The sequence below is a fragment of the Girardinichthys multiradiatus genome, chromosome 13 (genome assembly GCF_021462225.1).
Source record: "Girardinichthys multiradiatus isolate DD_20200921_A chromosome 13, DD_fGirMul_XY1, whole genome shotgun sequence".
In the NCBI taxonomy this organism is placed as follows: Eukaryota; Metazoa; Chordata; class Actinopteri; order Cyprinodontiformes; family Goodeidae; genus Girardinichthys; species Girardinichthys multiradiatus.
The window spans coordinates 32,244,355-32,261,591 of NC_061806.1; the positions used below are offsets into that span (position 1 = coordinate 32,244,355).

The window sequence follows — 17,237 nt, forward strand, 5'->3', positions numbered from 1 at the left end:
AATTTTAGGCTGCTTGTTGGTATATAAAATACATGAAGTTCATGATCATAATGTGACAGCATCTGGAAAGGTTCAAGAGAAGTATAACTACTGTTTGTATTATACAAAAAAACAGAAATATGTTAGGTTTCTTTTCTACCATCAAAAGATGTTTCCCATCTTTTCTCAATTAAATAAATATGATTTAATTCTACTGCCATGCTTCATTTATTTATATATTTCTAAGAGGTTTATACCAGGCTGCATAATACTATACTTTTTTAGTTTTGATTATAGAAGAACAAAAAGACAAAAAAACCGCTCGTCTAACAAATGAGCACAAACAATAAAAATAGAGTCAAGTCAAGGTGATAAAATATTCAAGTACTATTTTTATTATTTCCATACACCCACCACACCACACATTCAAATTGTAATGCATAACAAATATTACTTGATCTGCAAGTATTGCTTGAAAATATCTTTCTTTTCGACAGGACTTATTAAGCTTATTTTAAAGATGTTTTTGTTTGCCAAACCAACCCAGCGATACTTTAACTGTTGGCACTCTGTGTTCATCAAGTAGTTGTAAAAATATCTAAAAAGTGCTAAAAAGAAATAAAAACATAAATGTCTAAAACCCTGCAGGAATATTGTCCCCAAAGAAACAATAAGATGCAAAATATCTATATAATACTCGTAATAATTCATTCAAGATCTGATCAAAATGTCAACATCAACAGATTGGTTTAAGAAAATAGGAATTTCTATTTGTCAGTGGAAAAAATACAATCAGCTTAAGGGTTAAAACAGTTTCCTCGGCTCAGGACAGTCAGTGCTAGAGAACTCCAAAACTCCACAAAACATTAAATATCACTTTTACTCCATTCTATGCAACAACAAAACAAATAGTCCTAAGGGGCAATTTGTTAAATGAGCATAATTGCGGAGTGAAAAGGTGAAGCTCTGCTAACAACACATATTTCAATTTTTATTTTGTTCAGAAGTTGGAGCCTAAGAAAGTAGTAATCATTCAGAATGGACAGACGTTTCCTCCGTCTGTAACAGCAACAAAACTAAATCTGTGAAGAACTTATTTAATAGTAATTATATTAACGTCTATGTCCACATTCTGAGGTCTGTTAAGCTATGATTTAGTTAAACTTTGGCAGAAGAAACAACATAGAAGGACCATTTGAACTACATTGCAGTCCCCTTTAAGGCGTTCAGGTGCTAAAAACTCTGGAGATCTTTGTAGAAGAAACAATAATCAGGATAGAACAATACATTACGAGGTCATGTGTTAAACGTTTTCTACTTGATGAACCAAAGCTGCTAAATATCTGGACATTCTAGTTGATCAAACACTTTAAAGATACTAAAAAGAATCAGTTTTTACAAATAAAAAAAGGTAATTTCCACCATTTGATAAAAACAACCGCATTAAACCGTAACTATTAGGAGTTTGACTGGTTTTGTTCAGTAAGACTTTCAAGCACATTGAGGAATAAATATTGTTCACAGCATTTTTAGAGCTGCAAGATTCGAACATTAAGGTTTCAGATTCTCAGCTGGAGTGATGCGTAAAAATAAAGGCACTTCAGATTTGTCTTTTACTTGACGTCAACAGTGTAACGCAAACCACTTTAACCATAGGTCTGAAATGCGCCTGGAAATGCCATCCTTAATTTTCACAGCCTTAATGTCTCATCTGTGATCTGAGAAAGTAACGTTTAACAATCGAATTGTTTTCATGACTGGAACGTTTTTTCTCCAAGAAGACATTTCTTTCCTATGCAAGCCTGAAACTGATAAATTACAGCGCTTATATTAAGAAGTAAAAACAACTAATGGACTGGTCAGTTAAATCTAGGACCTAAAAAAAAAACTGAAATATCAGATTGATCAGGGTATTTTGGTTCAGGATGTCACATGCCATCTGCGGATATGTTGGGAAAGAAAAAAGACTATGTGACTGCTGAGAACGAGAACCCATTGAAGGCTCACATGTGTGTTTGCTCCACCTCTGGTCAGACACGAAATATTCATTCTTGCCATGTGGACAAACCTGTAATAGTGCTTGTCATGTTTTACATCACTCCAGATAGTTTGTTCTCGTTGAGGGCAAGGCTTCCACAAGTTCAGATGAATAAGAGTTAGGTCACAGAGTTGCATGAGTGAGCGCACATTTTTGGGTAAAAACTGGGGAATCAGTGGGGCTCTTGTTTTGTATAAATGAAGGTAAATGATCGATATGTCTGAAGGTGGATAAGGCTGCAGATGAATTCTTTTGATTTCTTAAGATTACCGAAAAACAGCCTCATGTAACAAGAATTAAAACAGCATAAATTGAATGTGTAGATTCGAACATTTTCATATTTTATGCTTGAAAATATCTTTGTTTTTTTAAACGTACTTGGACATAGCTAGTTGTTAATGTAAAATATTGATTTGCTCCAAAAACTACCTTGAACTTAATTGTGGCATAAAAAGAGCACCTACTGTGTTTCTATTAACCTTTTAGAATGCTATTTTGAATAAATATACCAGACATTTGGTATGGTATATGGATCCAAACACACTTTTCTCTATAGAAAAAGATTTCTGCTGGATGAAACAGAAACGAAAATTAACACATGTTGGTGTAAACACCTCCACATTTATGTGCCAGCTTTTACTTCTCTGTACATCAAGTATATATATAAAACTTGATGTACAGAGAAGTAAAAGCTGGCACATGAATGTGGAGGTGTTTAAACACCAACAATGTAGTCCTCCTTTAGTTTCCTGCAGACCATCACAGCCTGATTTATGCTCAAATATTTCTCCTAATAAAAAGGAGCTGATTTCCAGTTTAAGCTGTAAACTTGTCTCCATCCATGCCTTGCTGTTTCCAGGTATCTTAAGGTTAAACCTCTTCGTTGCCTCCCATTATCATAAAAAAATCCTATTTACTTGTTAGTGTGGAGTGTGGTTCATACATGTTAACCATATTAGAGCAACTTATATCTACTAGGAAAATAAAGCGCCAGTCAGTTCCAAAACCAAACCCATGTTAGGTCACTAAGACTGAAGGCACAGTTTAACCGCGTTTCTACACCCCCCCTTTGGTGCTTCCTCCCGCTGTTCCCATAGAGGGTTGATCTCATTCTTCTCCATCTCAACTTCTGCTCCTTGTCATCCTCCTCTTCTGGAAGGCTTCTATAGGAGCAAGCAGCGCTTTTTGGGTTTGATGTCTGGGGGCTCCAGAGCTGCCAGGATGGCCTCATCAAACACATTCTTTAGTCCTCTCTAAAAGTGAGAGAATAAGAGAAAAGTATTTATTTTTGAAAAGCTGCAAATTCTGCAAACCACTCTCAGGCCTGCTGGAATGCAAAACAGCTCTCTATACCTACAAATTTAGTAAATAATAATAAGATATACTGCATAATAACAGTGATAAAAAGAGTGTTTTGTGATCACCAATCATTCTGGAGTTCTTTGAAAATGTGCACCTATCAGTTTTAGTCTTCTGTTTTGTTTCATCTGTTGCAAGTCGCTTTTGTTTAAATGAAAGTCCTAATACGAGTGTATATTGAGCAATTAACATTCTATACCCCTTCCTTTATTCAATAGTCCAGAGCCACAAATATAACCTAGTATTTCATAGGTTAAAAAAGAGGTGCAGTTGAATTATACTATTATTTTGCTACCATCAGATCTGCAGAGTTCTGGTAACGAACCATTCAATTATTCAGGAGGTCGGAGAAGGGATGCATCTAAACGTTGCAGGATATTAGCTCGAGGTTTGGAGTTGTGCACGATATCGGGCTCAACAGAACAAGATTTTAGCGATGTTTTAAAAAAAACAAAAAAAAACACTCCAGTCTTTGCTTTTTAGCGCTGAGAGGATGCTCTAAAGTTGATGAAGACTTCAGTGTTGTTAGCAGCTACCAGTTAGCCAGTCTTGGTATAGTCACAGTTCCTACACATCATTTGTATCTTGTTTGTCAATTCAAAACAATTCGATAGTGGTGGGAGCTTCTTCAATCCTACAGCTGTAAAATGTCATCCAGCTAACTCAAGAACTACCTTTCTTACTCCAAAATAAGAGTTTTTAAAAAACAGATGCGAGGTGTTAGAAACGTCATACCCAGAGCTCATAACAGGAGCTTACACAGTGATCGCAACTAGAAAGCACTGTGTGAGATTTTCTTCCCTCTGACAATAAATATTGTGGCTTTTTAAAATCATATGATCTGGTAGCAGGAGATCTTTTTACACCTTTATGCTCCATTAGTAAAATCTTTGCAACATAAAAAAGGGAAAAATACTTATCAAGGGCCAACTATATTTAATGCTAAGTTAACATTGGATTACTGAAATTACTTCCCAAAGGTTAAACAGTATCAAAAACTGTTGTTCTATGTTGCTCAGTCACCTTACCTACAAACATTTTAATGAAATTACAAATGTCTTCACCACTATGTTTTTCCTTATAGACAGAGAAACATGAAAAATCCCTGAATAAAGCTGACCAGCAGTGCTATGCAGGGGCAAGGATTTATGCAGAGGTTTTCACTAGTGTTGGGGACTCGTTTTTTATTTTTTAGTAACTTCCAGAACACTTCCTGCTCATCCAGGTATTGTTCAAAGCAAATGTAATCATGCACAGTTCCCTGAAATGTCAGGTCAGTTACATCCAGTCAAGTCCTGTCTTGTGAAAAATTAAGCAAAGAACTCAGAGCTACTAATACCAATCAGTTTGTTTATGCTTGGAAAGTGGACATTTATACATGCTTCTTCTAATAAAAACACATGCATTTATTTACCTTTTTGACATATTTAATGGTATAGTCATTATGGTTTATCATACCATTAGAAAAAAAATGATCAACATGTCTCTCGAGTTCCCAGGCCCCCCACATTCTCAGGTCCCTAACTCCCGAGGCCCTTTTTTTTAGTTAGGAAATGATTTACGCTCATGGCTTAACTCAACCTAACCTTAATTACAAACTACATTAATAAATGGACAGATCATAAATTGTTTATTAGCCTTTGCGTAGTTGTGAACAAGAAGAAAACTTGGACAAGTTTTCCTCAGCGCATGGGCAAACTGGAAGTAACGTCATTTACGAATCTAAAAGGGCTTTGGACTGCGGGGCCTTACAGAGGTGGTGAGAGTCGGCAACGAGATTCAACTCCCTCCCTGCGTACCTGCGTCAGAGCTGAACACTCCACATATTTGACAGCTCGGAGATCTCGTGCCAGTTTCTCTCCACCCTCAGAGCTTATGGGTCGTTGTTTGTTCTTGGCTAGCTTCTCCATAGTGTTACTGTCGTCTCTCAGATCCACCTGAGTTCCAACCAGCAGGAAGGGTGTCCTTGGGCAGTGGTGTGAAATCTCGGGCACCCACTGTGGTAAAAACAAACAAAAAAAAAACATGCTCAGGTCAACACTGACAGACTTTATGTTCAATGGACTAAATTTATAGCTCTTTATTTACAGAAAAAGAAGATTTTTCATATTAAACGCAAAATTGATATATTTTTTTGTATGATTTTGGCCTAATTACTGCTCTGAGTGGGTTGGTCTTTCAGCAAATTGCATATTTTAGTCTGTATATTCCATTTAAGGATTATTTGGTTACTAAATTAGTTGTCGATTAATTGTTTCAGCCCTGGTGCTAAATTTAGATTCTGGGTCTGGGGTTGTTCTGTTGTTAGTACACACATCAAATTACTTGTGTTTTTTAACAGCAGCCTCCACATTTATTGATGTCTGTGGAAAATGTTCAGAAAGACTTAAACTACATTTATCTTTTCTTGCACCACTGCGCATCTAGTAAATTAAATTTTATGTCTACAGCACACCTCGGTTATATAGCTGCTGAATGCAACTCTAATTTTAGTAGAAAGTCATCATCCTCTGCATATTGAGGACTTCTATAAGCAACAGAAAAATCATTTATTTACTAATTCTGGCTGTTGTACCTGTATTTTAAAGCCAAAATCTTCTTGTTTTACTGCGAAAGAATAAAATATGGATTATAAAAATTTTGAGCTCATCAAAAAATATTTTTAAACTCCACTGTAATAAAATTTCTCTCAAATGATATTTGCTTAAATTTTTATAAATAATCATCTCTTTGTAAAGTTAAGAAGAATGTTCTTTGGTACAGGATCCAAGTAACCAAACCTTCTCTCTGACGTTCTCAAAAGAGGAAGGCGATACGACGGAGAAACAGACGAGGAAGACGTCAGTCTGAGGGTAGCTGAGGGGTCGCAGTCTGTCATAGTCCTCCTGACCTGCAGGGGGAGACAGAGACATTTAAAACTAAAATAATTCAATAGCAACACGGAGAAGAAGAAAAGTACATGTTACTTTAATTTTTCAGACGAATAGAAATGAAAGTCGCTTAAGTACGAATACCAACACTGTCTTTACTGTTTTAGTTGCTTTAGCTGATAAAAACATCTAAGTGATAAAACAACAAAATGCAATAAATATATTCAGATTTATTGTCACCTGCAGTGTCAAACAGTCCAAGGGTGTACGGCTCCCCGCCGATCATCACAGTCACGGCATAGTTATCGAAGACCTGGGGGTGAAACATGGAAGGAGATGAAACACAGACGTAAATACTAAGCTAAGAGAAAGTCTGGGAAGAGGGAAGTGAAAATGTAAGACATAGCAGGAAGAAAACTCCAATAATGCTTACTCATCAGAAACCTTGACTGAATTAAATCTGTTTGTAAGCAAATACAAACACACCAGGTTTATATATCAGGTTTATGTCATCAAGACATAACTTGTTAGAAAGGGTGGCAAAAAAATCCAACTGTAGACCTTCAGACCACTTCATAAGCTGCAACTCACCTTAAATACTTTATTTTCAATATCTAAGCCATTTCAAAACTATGGAATATGTTTTATTCAAAGATTTAGATTTCCATTAACCCTCCTTTTTTACAGTCCAGACTCTCCATTGGTCCCACCAATATCCTGTTTCAGAAACCAAATATATAATTAATGACGCCAGCTAGCTGGAGGTGTAGCCCTAAGTTTCTGTCAAAGAGACTGGATTACCACCAAATGAATAATATCGTTTTCCTACACTGTTTGATCAAATACTTGTTACAGTTGGTGACATAAGAGCAGTTTTGGTGGCCTAAATCTGGAAAACAGCAGGATGTATTTGCTGTTGTTCAACTGATTTAGAACCAAGATGCAGACAGTAAAACAATCTGACATTTTCAGCCATTGCACCTCTGCAGTAGTGTAATAATAATAATAATAATAATAATAATAATAAGTAATAATTTAAATGTGCATATTTTTTAGGGAGAGAGAGGGTTTAATTAAACGTTGTTTGAAAAATATGTTTGTCCCACAATTAAAATATACAGCCCAAATAAACTCAAGCTTTGGTTTCCAGTACTATTAAAATAGATGACCCACCCACCCCGCTATTGTGAGACGATTAGAAAAATTATGCATTACTCTTTGACCTTTTTGCATACCTTGCTGTGACTCTATAGCCAATTATTTCATCAAGTATGTGAAACATTGACCAATGAGTTGCAACAACTAAACTATTTGAATTTGTAAATAAATCTGAGATGTAGGTGGCCTTTAAAGCTCTGAAATGAGGATGTGTCTTTGTGTCTCTGTGGGCATTTCAAATGCATTGTTTACGTGTTGCCTCCATGGCAACATAACACAACTTCCTGTTTACATTTAACACTGTCAGGTGAGTTTTGTTTCTAAAACAAAGCCCCACCCTTATGCAGGCAGAAATCATGTGAGGCAGCCTTATACTATTAACTGGGTTAAAGCATTTCATAGTGGCTTCAAATATCTCCGTCACAAGAAGCAAACAATAAAAGGGAAGCTAAATTTTTTAAGCTAAAGATAGTTTGCCGTCTCTCAGCTCACCCATTTCTCTTCCCTCATAAGTGCGGGCTGCTGCCATGCGCATTAACATACAACATGGTTGCAACATATGTGGGTAATACCAGTTCTTCAAATGTGGAAATGAGCTACAGCATTTCTGTGCCTGCATGAATGCAATCAACAAACACCCAGCCCTTCCACTGTTTAAACCAAACACGTGCCTGCAGACGCTAATTTGGTTTAAATTAAACCCTATATGCACAGGTAGTTTTCAGGTGAACCAGACAATGGATCTTAGGAGATACCTGAAGTTTCACTTAGCTTTAAGTTAGAACTAATCTGAAGAAGCTCCATGAGATGATCTGATAAACCTGTTGCATAATTCTACGGTGTCTGCCTCAAGCAGAGGAATTTAAGTCTTTAGGTGCATCATTCATGAGTGACAGCAGGATGGAGCAGGAGATAGGCAGACGTATCAGGGCGGAGACAGTAGGCCATAGGCTTGGAAGGAAGGACGGAAGGAAGGAAGGACGGAAGGAAGGAAGGAAGGAAGGAAGGAAGGAAGGAAGGAAGGAAGGATGGAGCAGGAGATAGGCAGACGTATCAGGGCGGAGACAGTAGGCCATAGGCTTGGAAGGAAGGACGGAAGGAAGGAAGGAAGGACGGAAGGAAGGAAGGAAGGAAGGAAGGAAGGAAGGACGGAAGGAAGGAAGGAAGGAAGGAAGGAAGGATGGATGGATGGATGGATGGATGGATGGATGGATGGATGGATGGATGGATGGATGGATGGATGGATGGAGGATGGATGGATGGATGGATGGATGGATGGATGGATGGATGGATGGATGGATGGATTTTTAGGTCAGATACACTGTGAAAATAAAGTTCAATCAAAATTTTGCCCAGTCATCTATTTGGATCCATGGAAAGTATTTGCCCTCCAACAATTTTTAATGTCAGACAAAGACACCATGAGTAAAAACAAAAAGCTATTTTTAATTCGAAGGGACCAAGCTATCCAAACCAACATGGCCCCATTTTAAAATAAAATATCCTCCGTGTTAAATGAGGAATTAATTGTGATGAACAGCATTTATTGCTAGGATTTTCAGACAACATGAAGAGGGCTAAACAATCTCGAATAGGAACACATCACACCCCAACCTGAGGAAATTCAGGAACTTATGTCACTGCCAATTATCAGTCTTAAAGACTCCAGCAAACCACAGTGAGAGCCATTATCCACAAATGAAAATATAAATAAATAAAAAAAGGCTAATACTTTTTTATGGTTCTGTGTGCTGCGGAATAATCCTTCCCTATGTATTCTGAAAGAAACGTAGCAAGTTATTTAGTGAGGTCTCTTTTTAGATCTAAAGCAAATTAACCTCATCTGTGTAAATCTACATCACAATTTTAACAATAAAAAAAAATACAAATCCTTAAATTATCATAAGACTTCTATTCAATAACATTTTACTGCAATATACTGTTATATCTAGTTAAATCTCTTTGAATTTTTGTGTGTGATACTTTTATGTAGTTAATGACTAACTGGGTACTATTTAAAAATGTGGATTTTATACAGTTCCATCATTACTTCCAGAAACCACAAATTAACAATACTTCGGTTGAAGAAACTGAATTGGAAAGACAGCCTGATGTGAATCACGCTGACATGTATAGACAAAACCAGGCAGAAGAAAACAGAGCAGAGCAGAGGAGCGAGGCGAGGTGAGGGAAATATGATGCCTTCAGTAAAACACGAACCACACAGGGATACAATGCGGCTTGGGCTGGATGTATACTCATCTAACCTAATCCCATTAATCATTAACCTTGAATTAAACACAGAAACAGGACAGCAAAGACACAATGCTTCGCATAAATATATTTGCTGCTTGAACCTTTACAATTATGTCACATCAAAACTCCAACTATAAATCTATTTAACTGGGTAGACCAACATAAGGTAATATAAATGTGAAGTGGGAAGACAATTATTTGAGATTTGTCAAATAAATGTCAAATCTGTGACTGAATATTACACATGAGTACTTCATGTACTTAGAAGACATACCAAGGCATTTGGAGGCACTGGATTTGATGTATAGGTTTCAGAGTTTGGGGTGAAAAAAAAAATACATGGATGTTTTTTGCTATGACACACATGGAAAAGGTCAGGTGGTGTGAGGCACTTGACAACACATAAGAGTATCTGCGTTGGATTAGATTCGGACTAAAGCAGCTGCCGGAAACAATCGGATCAGGCGGACGATAAAAGGTGCACAATCTACGTGATAAAATGAGACAACCCGATCAGGTCGGTAAATTCTGCAAAAAAGAACTTTTTCAGAGGAATTACTTTCTGGTGGAAACTTCCTCTCTTTCTATTTGATTTCATATAGTGGTGACTGTCAGCTGACTAACAGGAAACAACATACCAAGATGCTGCAACAACACAATGAATCAAAGAGGAAGCAGGAGGTTTTGCATGCATTTGCTGTGATGAATTTGTTGACAAGGCTCCAGTTGTGGCGACTGCTTTTAAGGCTGAGAAACAAACACCAATATATATTAAATAAAACTGTGTGCAAAAATGGACACTTTAACTGAAAAACGACGTACGTTCGGAAGTCCTTGTCCTTAATCCTGGAGGCCACAAGGAAATATGGATCAAAGGTTTACCATAAAGTAGAGTAATAAGGTTGTTGCTAATAATAGGATAACACAGACAAGGCAGAAGATGTTGTGTATATGATAGGAACTCTAACAATAAAATCATGGTGAGAAAATCGCAAATAATATTAATAAAATTGTATTACATGAGAGTTCTCAGACAAATGAGTTTGGAAATAAATATGCTATTTTACTGTAAATAAGCAACAGAAGTGTATATAAACTAAGAGAAACAGGCTGGAAACAGAAGTAAAAGGTTGAGTCAACGTTGCTGGTTCTCATCAAACTGCGCTGAGAATTACCAGGAAAAGACGCTGCCTATACACTAGATGTTTCCCACTCAAAGCGCCTGCTAATCAACAGTAAGACAGCTGTTCTACTCGTACAACCCAAAACTCAGAGTTTACATCAACAGCAGAGAATCTGAACCACATTTTGTAGAAAGTTGCAGAAGTTTGGGGTTCTGTTACTCAGCAGGATGCTGCTACGTCACTGACCCAGAGTATATGCATGATTGACTTCTTAGGTACAATAAATTGCCATCAAGAGAAGTTTACCTACAAAATACATAAATGAAATATAATAATACCAGTTTGGAATGTTGAAAATATATTTTCAATACATTTATATTCCAAACGTAATATCCCAAGAAAGAAACTAGTTTAGAATAAGAATGAATAAGAATAAGAATAAAACTAGCAACACAAAGTTTTGATCTCGCCCACTTTACCAAAACATTTTTTTGTTCAGGGAGCTAGTAGTAAAAGCGTAGGTAGGTGAATCTGTCATTTTGAAACGAGGCCAGGCAAGTTGATGTCAGCATATAAACTGTAGTGTTCAAGATCAATCTCTTTTGCACCAGAACAGGAACTAGTTTGGAGCCACTCCTAGCACTAATCTGATTCACGCGGCCGACTGCGCATCATTCAACAATCAGTGGCTAAATCAGGACATCAAACTTGCTAACAGGTTGATCTCACTGATTGGTTTTTAGCTTCATTGTGCAAACTCCTGATCCATCCTGTTTGAAGGCAAAAGAGACATCTGGTATAAACATACAGTGAACTGCAGAACTATATTCATCGTTTCCAGTATTGTGATCTATTTCAGTTTACTATAGGGGTTGCAGTTCTGGTAAAAGCTTATTTTGTTTTACGTTTTCTCAGTCCAGACAGTGTAAACAAGTATCAGTTCCAGTGTGACAGGAAAAAAAAAAACCCTGCTTCTGTATGTCGACAAAATACCATTTTAGCTATGACCACTTCACAAGTGATTTTTTTCCCCATTACTGGCATCAATGGTTACTCACCGTTGGGACGTATTCAGAGGGAAACTTGTTGGTTGTGTAGGAGATGAGCAGGCAGGTCTTCCCCACAGCACCGTCGCCCACTACCACACACTTTATAGTCTGCATCTGAGGTGGAGAAATGAAGGGATTACCCAGGTAAAAAAAAAAAAGTACGGCAGGGAGTTTGGGGAGTCCAAACACAAACACATAAATGACGTTTAAATTATGAGACTGAAACAGTATGAAAGGATTTTTTTTCTTTTCTGCATATCTGAATGGCATAATTATTTTATGATAAATCTATATTTTCATTTAAAATTCATTTTCCGATGTAATACAAAATATAACATTAGGCAAAACATAAAGACAGCCTACAGAAGTTGCTACTCTGAATGCAAAAATCTTAACTACACTATTTTCTAATTCAAAATTGTTATAATTTGAATAATATTACAGCAATCAAAAGCACGTGAAAACATGAGACAATCTACAGTGCAGTAGTGTCCACACCCCTTGGTTTGTTTTTTTGTTTTTGATATTTTTGTCGCAAACCTCAAAATTATTTTGGGATTTTATGTCATAGGCCAATGTAAAATAACATAACTGTGAAGTGGATGAAAAATGCTACATGGTTTCCAAATATGTTCACCATTTTTCTTTTAAACAGCAGAGATCTATAGTTCAGGCTGGAGAAACTGTTGTCAGGACAACATTTCACCCTGGACACAACATCACCATTGTGGCAACATCATGCTGTGGTGATGCCTCAGCATGGAAGTTATTTAAAGTTGATTTTTACGTGGAGTTAAATCCAGGGCAATACTGGAAGAAAACCTGCTAGTAGATGCAAAGGACTAGAGCCTGGAGCAGAGGTTCGGCTTCCAACTGGACAACGACCCTAAACATACAGCCTGAGATACAAGAGAAAGGTCTGGATCGAAGAAAATTCATGCATTAGAAATGTCATTCACCAGATGAGCAAAATTACCAGACTCATCCCAAAGGAAGTGCAGTAGTGTTTGCAATAAAACGTAGTACTACACAGTATTGACTTAACTCCACTTCACTGTTATGTTCTATGTTTTGCCAGTGCGTCACATAAAATCCCGATGAATTCTGATTTTGTAAAAATGTGAAACTTCAAGGGATATAAATACATTTTAAAGGCATCGTATACGTAGTCTGTTTCTGAACTATCCTGGTTAACTCCTGGTTTTTACCTTCTACCTTTTAAAGGGCTTCTAATTTATCTTGCGGACTGACAATTAGTGCTGGCTAAAGATTCGTATCCAGCTCACTTAAAGCTGATTTTTGTGACAAATAATTTTGGCCTGGGAGTTTATGTCCAATTGAAAGACTAAATAACTGAAGGAAAAAATCTTGCCATTCTGCTTCTTGTCTGTATGATAACCACCTCGAGCTATGAAGTCTGAATACCTGACGGGAATGCCAAGACCAGGAACTGAGAGAGAGACAAGTAGATGAAAGTAGTGCCAGCGCTGTACAGCAGTGTTTACTACACACTGACGAGAAAACTTGTGACCACCCAGACGCTAAGCAGCTGGCATACCAAGGCTGCTGGTTCATTAGGAGGGACAACAGCACAGGGCTATGGGCCGCCATTCATCACTGGCTCTTTGTTTGGTGCATTTAGGCTGTACGCAGCATTCAGCTAAACTCTGATGAGTCAGGGGCATGGTAACTGGCTGCAGGAATGGTGGCACTGGTTATATCAGAAAAACATTCTTTAGAGGTAATTGTATTCACATGAAAACAATTCCGAACAGTTATTGGCAGGCATGTCCCTTCAATTCACTTTTGCGTCTCGCACACACACTCCTACCAGGGAAATCAAGTTGGTCCTGTTTGGCAATCAGAAGCCTTAAAAGACTCAGCAAATGATAACAGGTTTTTTTTTTTTTTTTTTCACTTTCAGATTAAGCCACCTTGAATTGTTTTATTGAAAAGTGATTTAATATTTTCTGCACCATAAAAGATTGGGTTTAAAGCCATATAAAAACTAAACATGTCAAGTGTTTGTTTTGCTTACTAATCTTTACCACCACACACGTTCCATTATAACACTAAGAAAGCCTAGCACTGAAAAGGGGAAAAATATTTCTAAGGCTTCGAATGCAGATCATGTTCTGTTTGTATTATTTCAGCCTTAGCTGAATTCAAGATTTATTTGAAAAGACTGGATTGTACCGATTTCCACATTTAATGTGCGACTAAGGCATGTCAGAATTGTCATACAATTAAACAACAAAATGAGATAATCACAATTTAAACAATTTTATATCAGAATTATCAGTCTTGCAGATCTTGATTAACATTTAAGCAACTTCTATTATCCTGACAAAGTATAATTTTAGTAAATGTAAAGATCCAACACAAGACTGAGCTCTTCTTAAAAATGAAGTCAATATAATACATTTTTATGTGATAGTAACACCCCTTCCTTCGCTAATGATGTCAATTATAATTATTCCATGCTAGAAATCACCAACAAATTAGGCAGAGATTTGCTTTTTCATTTTCCCTTTATTGGCTCTGATTGGTGGTAGGCAGTTAATAAAAGTCAGATTTTTTTTCCCTGAGAAGTACCGCTATTTTTGGTCTATTAACTAATACCTAGATGAACTTTTTTTGAGTTTAGTAAAAATCTGACAAATGTTATGCAAATATGTTTTGATACATCTATATGGGTAATCTAGTAATGTTTTAATTTAGCTTTGGGTTCAAAACTACTCCCTCTATTAGTCTTATATGTTATAGTGGTTAAGTTTTCGGAATTAGTCAAAATTGGTATCAGCAGGGCAAGAAAACCAGAACTCGTCATCTGTCAGAAACAGCCTGATTGATGTGATTCTACAAAGTGCTGCTCTAAATTATTTCATAAAAATTTCTAAATGGATTTATTAAAAAAACACAGGCTGTTGGATTTGTCATTTTAGGCAAGCACAAATCACTTAGTTACTAATGTTATCAACGCTTCTGTGTGAAATTGGTGGCATTTATAAAATTATATAAATCAATATCTGCAATCATACAACCAGTTCCCTATAAGACTATGTCACAGTGGCCTATAACCAATGAAATCTGTGATCATAAGCAAGGTAATGACTTTTGCATTATGGCCATGTTTTTATGTTGACTAATGCACCCTATCAGTTTTAGAAAAATAGAGTAACGCAAATATCGGAAGCAAATAATGGTGTTTAGTGTGATAAAATACGTCTAAAGTAGGGTAAACACTTTCATTTTATATAAAACGAAATAACAAACAACATCAAGCGTGTAAATTAATTCTCACTTCTGTAACAAAACCTCAAAATGTTACAGTCCATATGAAATTGTTCTAGTATAAATATATAACGTGTTTTAACCTTTAAATGATTGAAATGTCTTTTGCCGAGTTTCTTCTGTTTTACTTCCGCATAGAAAGATTACATGAACATTCTTGTCGCCGGCTCAACAGTCACGATGTTTCTTACAGAAATAAAACCTGATATAAAAGCATATTGTTAATATTGTTGACAGCGGTTTTAAAACGAAACTAATATTTAATCGGGTTTTCATGTTAAAGTTAGCTAATTTGTCGTAGCTAAACCCCACGCCCACAATCAAAATTTCCCGTTAAAAAAAAAAAAAAAAAACTTGAGAAAAGAAAATATCGAAGACTATACATAAAAGTGTAATAAAGGCTCAGTCCAGCAGCAACAGCTCTGGTTTACCAGCAGAGTCATACCTGTTCGATTACTCTTGGCAGAGATTTACCAGCGCTGCTAGCTTAAAGGAAAAGGTTTATTTTGACAGCTACGGGTTAGCAGAATTAGCTTTCAACAGACTAACCGTTACAACTGTTACAGTAGAAGGAGTCACGCTAAAAGCTGATGTTGTTTCCCTGGCTATTCTTCGTCATTTGTAATCAGTAAACAACAGTGTTTTAGGATGACAGCTCTTACCTTGTCCGTTCACCGTCGCTCGAGTGTTCCGACTGGTGTGCTGCGTTCAATTGCTTCCTGGAAATTCCCCTTTAATCATGTCCGGGGAGTCCGAAAAAAATGGGTTCTGTTCAGGCACGCCTGGAATTTCTCTGCACTCTTTCACACCGACGACTTTGTATGCCCAGCGTTCTTGTTAGTTCACTTTTTGTCATACTGACTTTTTTGACCAACAGTGTAAACATACAAAAATATTCTAACACAATCCAAGAACATATTTTTACATACGTGCATTTAAAAAAAAAATGCACATTTGTGTTGGATACTGTATCATTTAAAAGATATCATCATTCATTCTGCTCACTTACAGCTCTCAGAGTGTGTTATACAGCTAAATATTTTAAAATTGTATTACAACTGGAAGCTATTTTTAAAGGGATTTTTACTGCATCTACACTATTTTGCACATTACAACAACCTTTATTTGGCGAATTTCCTCTCTTCACAGAAAATTAATACAAATGCCGCCAGTCCATTTTGCAAAATCCTTTAAGAAGCAGCCCCTGTAAGCAGCATAACATATTACACAATATTATCAAGCATACAGAAACTAAAACTTTGACCGGTCACTACTTGGTATAACGCTAAAAACTGAGAACCAAAACTTCCTCATTGACCAATAGAGGGCGATAAAGGGCAAACTAAGTTTGTTCCATGCTTTGTAATTTTGCTATGGTTTAACAAATTCAACATTTCATTCTGTTCCTCTGCGACATTCTTAGTGAGACTTCTCTCTCCCTATCTCCTTCAGAATGCCAAAGGTTTTTATTCAATATTTTGCAGTACTTTTGAGGCTTTTTTTGGGTGTAACCCCACTTTAGATCTGTTCCTGCTTGTGGTCTCAATAAAACACTAAGAATGTTCAGAGTTATAATATAGTGCATAAATGTGTCAAATTCAAAGATAACTTGTATTTAAGGTGTTACAGAAAGATTATGAAAGGTAACTATGATTTGAATGGTGTGAACATCCTAAGTTACATTGTGGAACTGCATAGATAATGAATATTCATTTCTTGTTTTCAGTTAATATGACTTAACACGAGGAATACTGGACCAACAGGGAAACCCAGTAACCTATCTCCCCAGCCTCACACTCTAGCTCTTATTGGCAGGATCCAATTGCATTCCCAGCCTGTGCGGGCTATATTGTCCCTGCATTAAAATCTGGGTCTGCTCCTAGTCAGACAGAAAACCTCTAAAGGGGGGTGCAAAGGAAACATCCTGACAAAACTCTCTGTGGAGGAAGCTTTTTTCAGACACTTGACCATAATGTTATTCTTTTGATGATGATCCATATCTTGTAACCACAGGTGAGGGTTGGAGACAGACCCTTTAATTAAAGGTTTTGACTCAGCTATTTCTGCCCTGGAGACTGGAGCAATGTCCATGTTACTGCAGAAAAGACCC

At 36.8% G+C, this 17,237-nt stretch overlaps 1 protein-coding gene across 3 annotated transcripts; it reads right to left on the minus strand.

Moving 5' to 3' along the window:
* Positions 1-351: 351 nt before the first annotated feature.
* Positions 352-15,992, minus strand: LOC124879429 (cell division control protein 42 homolog). Of its 3 annotated transcripts, none has more exons than XM_047383995.1 (6): positions 15,790-15,992; positions 11,843-11,947; positions 6,487-6,559; positions 6,157-6,266; positions 5,176-5,373; positions 352-3,270 (listed from the first exon to the last, which is right to left on the minus strand). In XM_047383995.1, the coding sequence occupies exons 2-6, from the start codon at positions 11,945-11,947 to the stop codon at positions 3,181-3,183; spliced, it is 576 nt and encodes a 191-aa protein (XP_047239951.1). In that variant the 5' UTR covers positions 15,790-15,992; the 3' UTR covers positions 352-3,180. The 3 variants fall into 3 exon arrangements, with proteins under 3 accessions (XP_047239951.1, XP_047239953.1, XP_047239952.1); XM_047383997.1 differs by lacking the exon at positions 15,790-15,992 and adding an exon at positions 15,677-15,780; XM_047383996.1 differs by lacking the exon at positions 15,790-15,992 and adding an exon at positions 15,573-15,708.
* Positions 15,993-17,237: the final 1,245 nt, after the last annotated feature.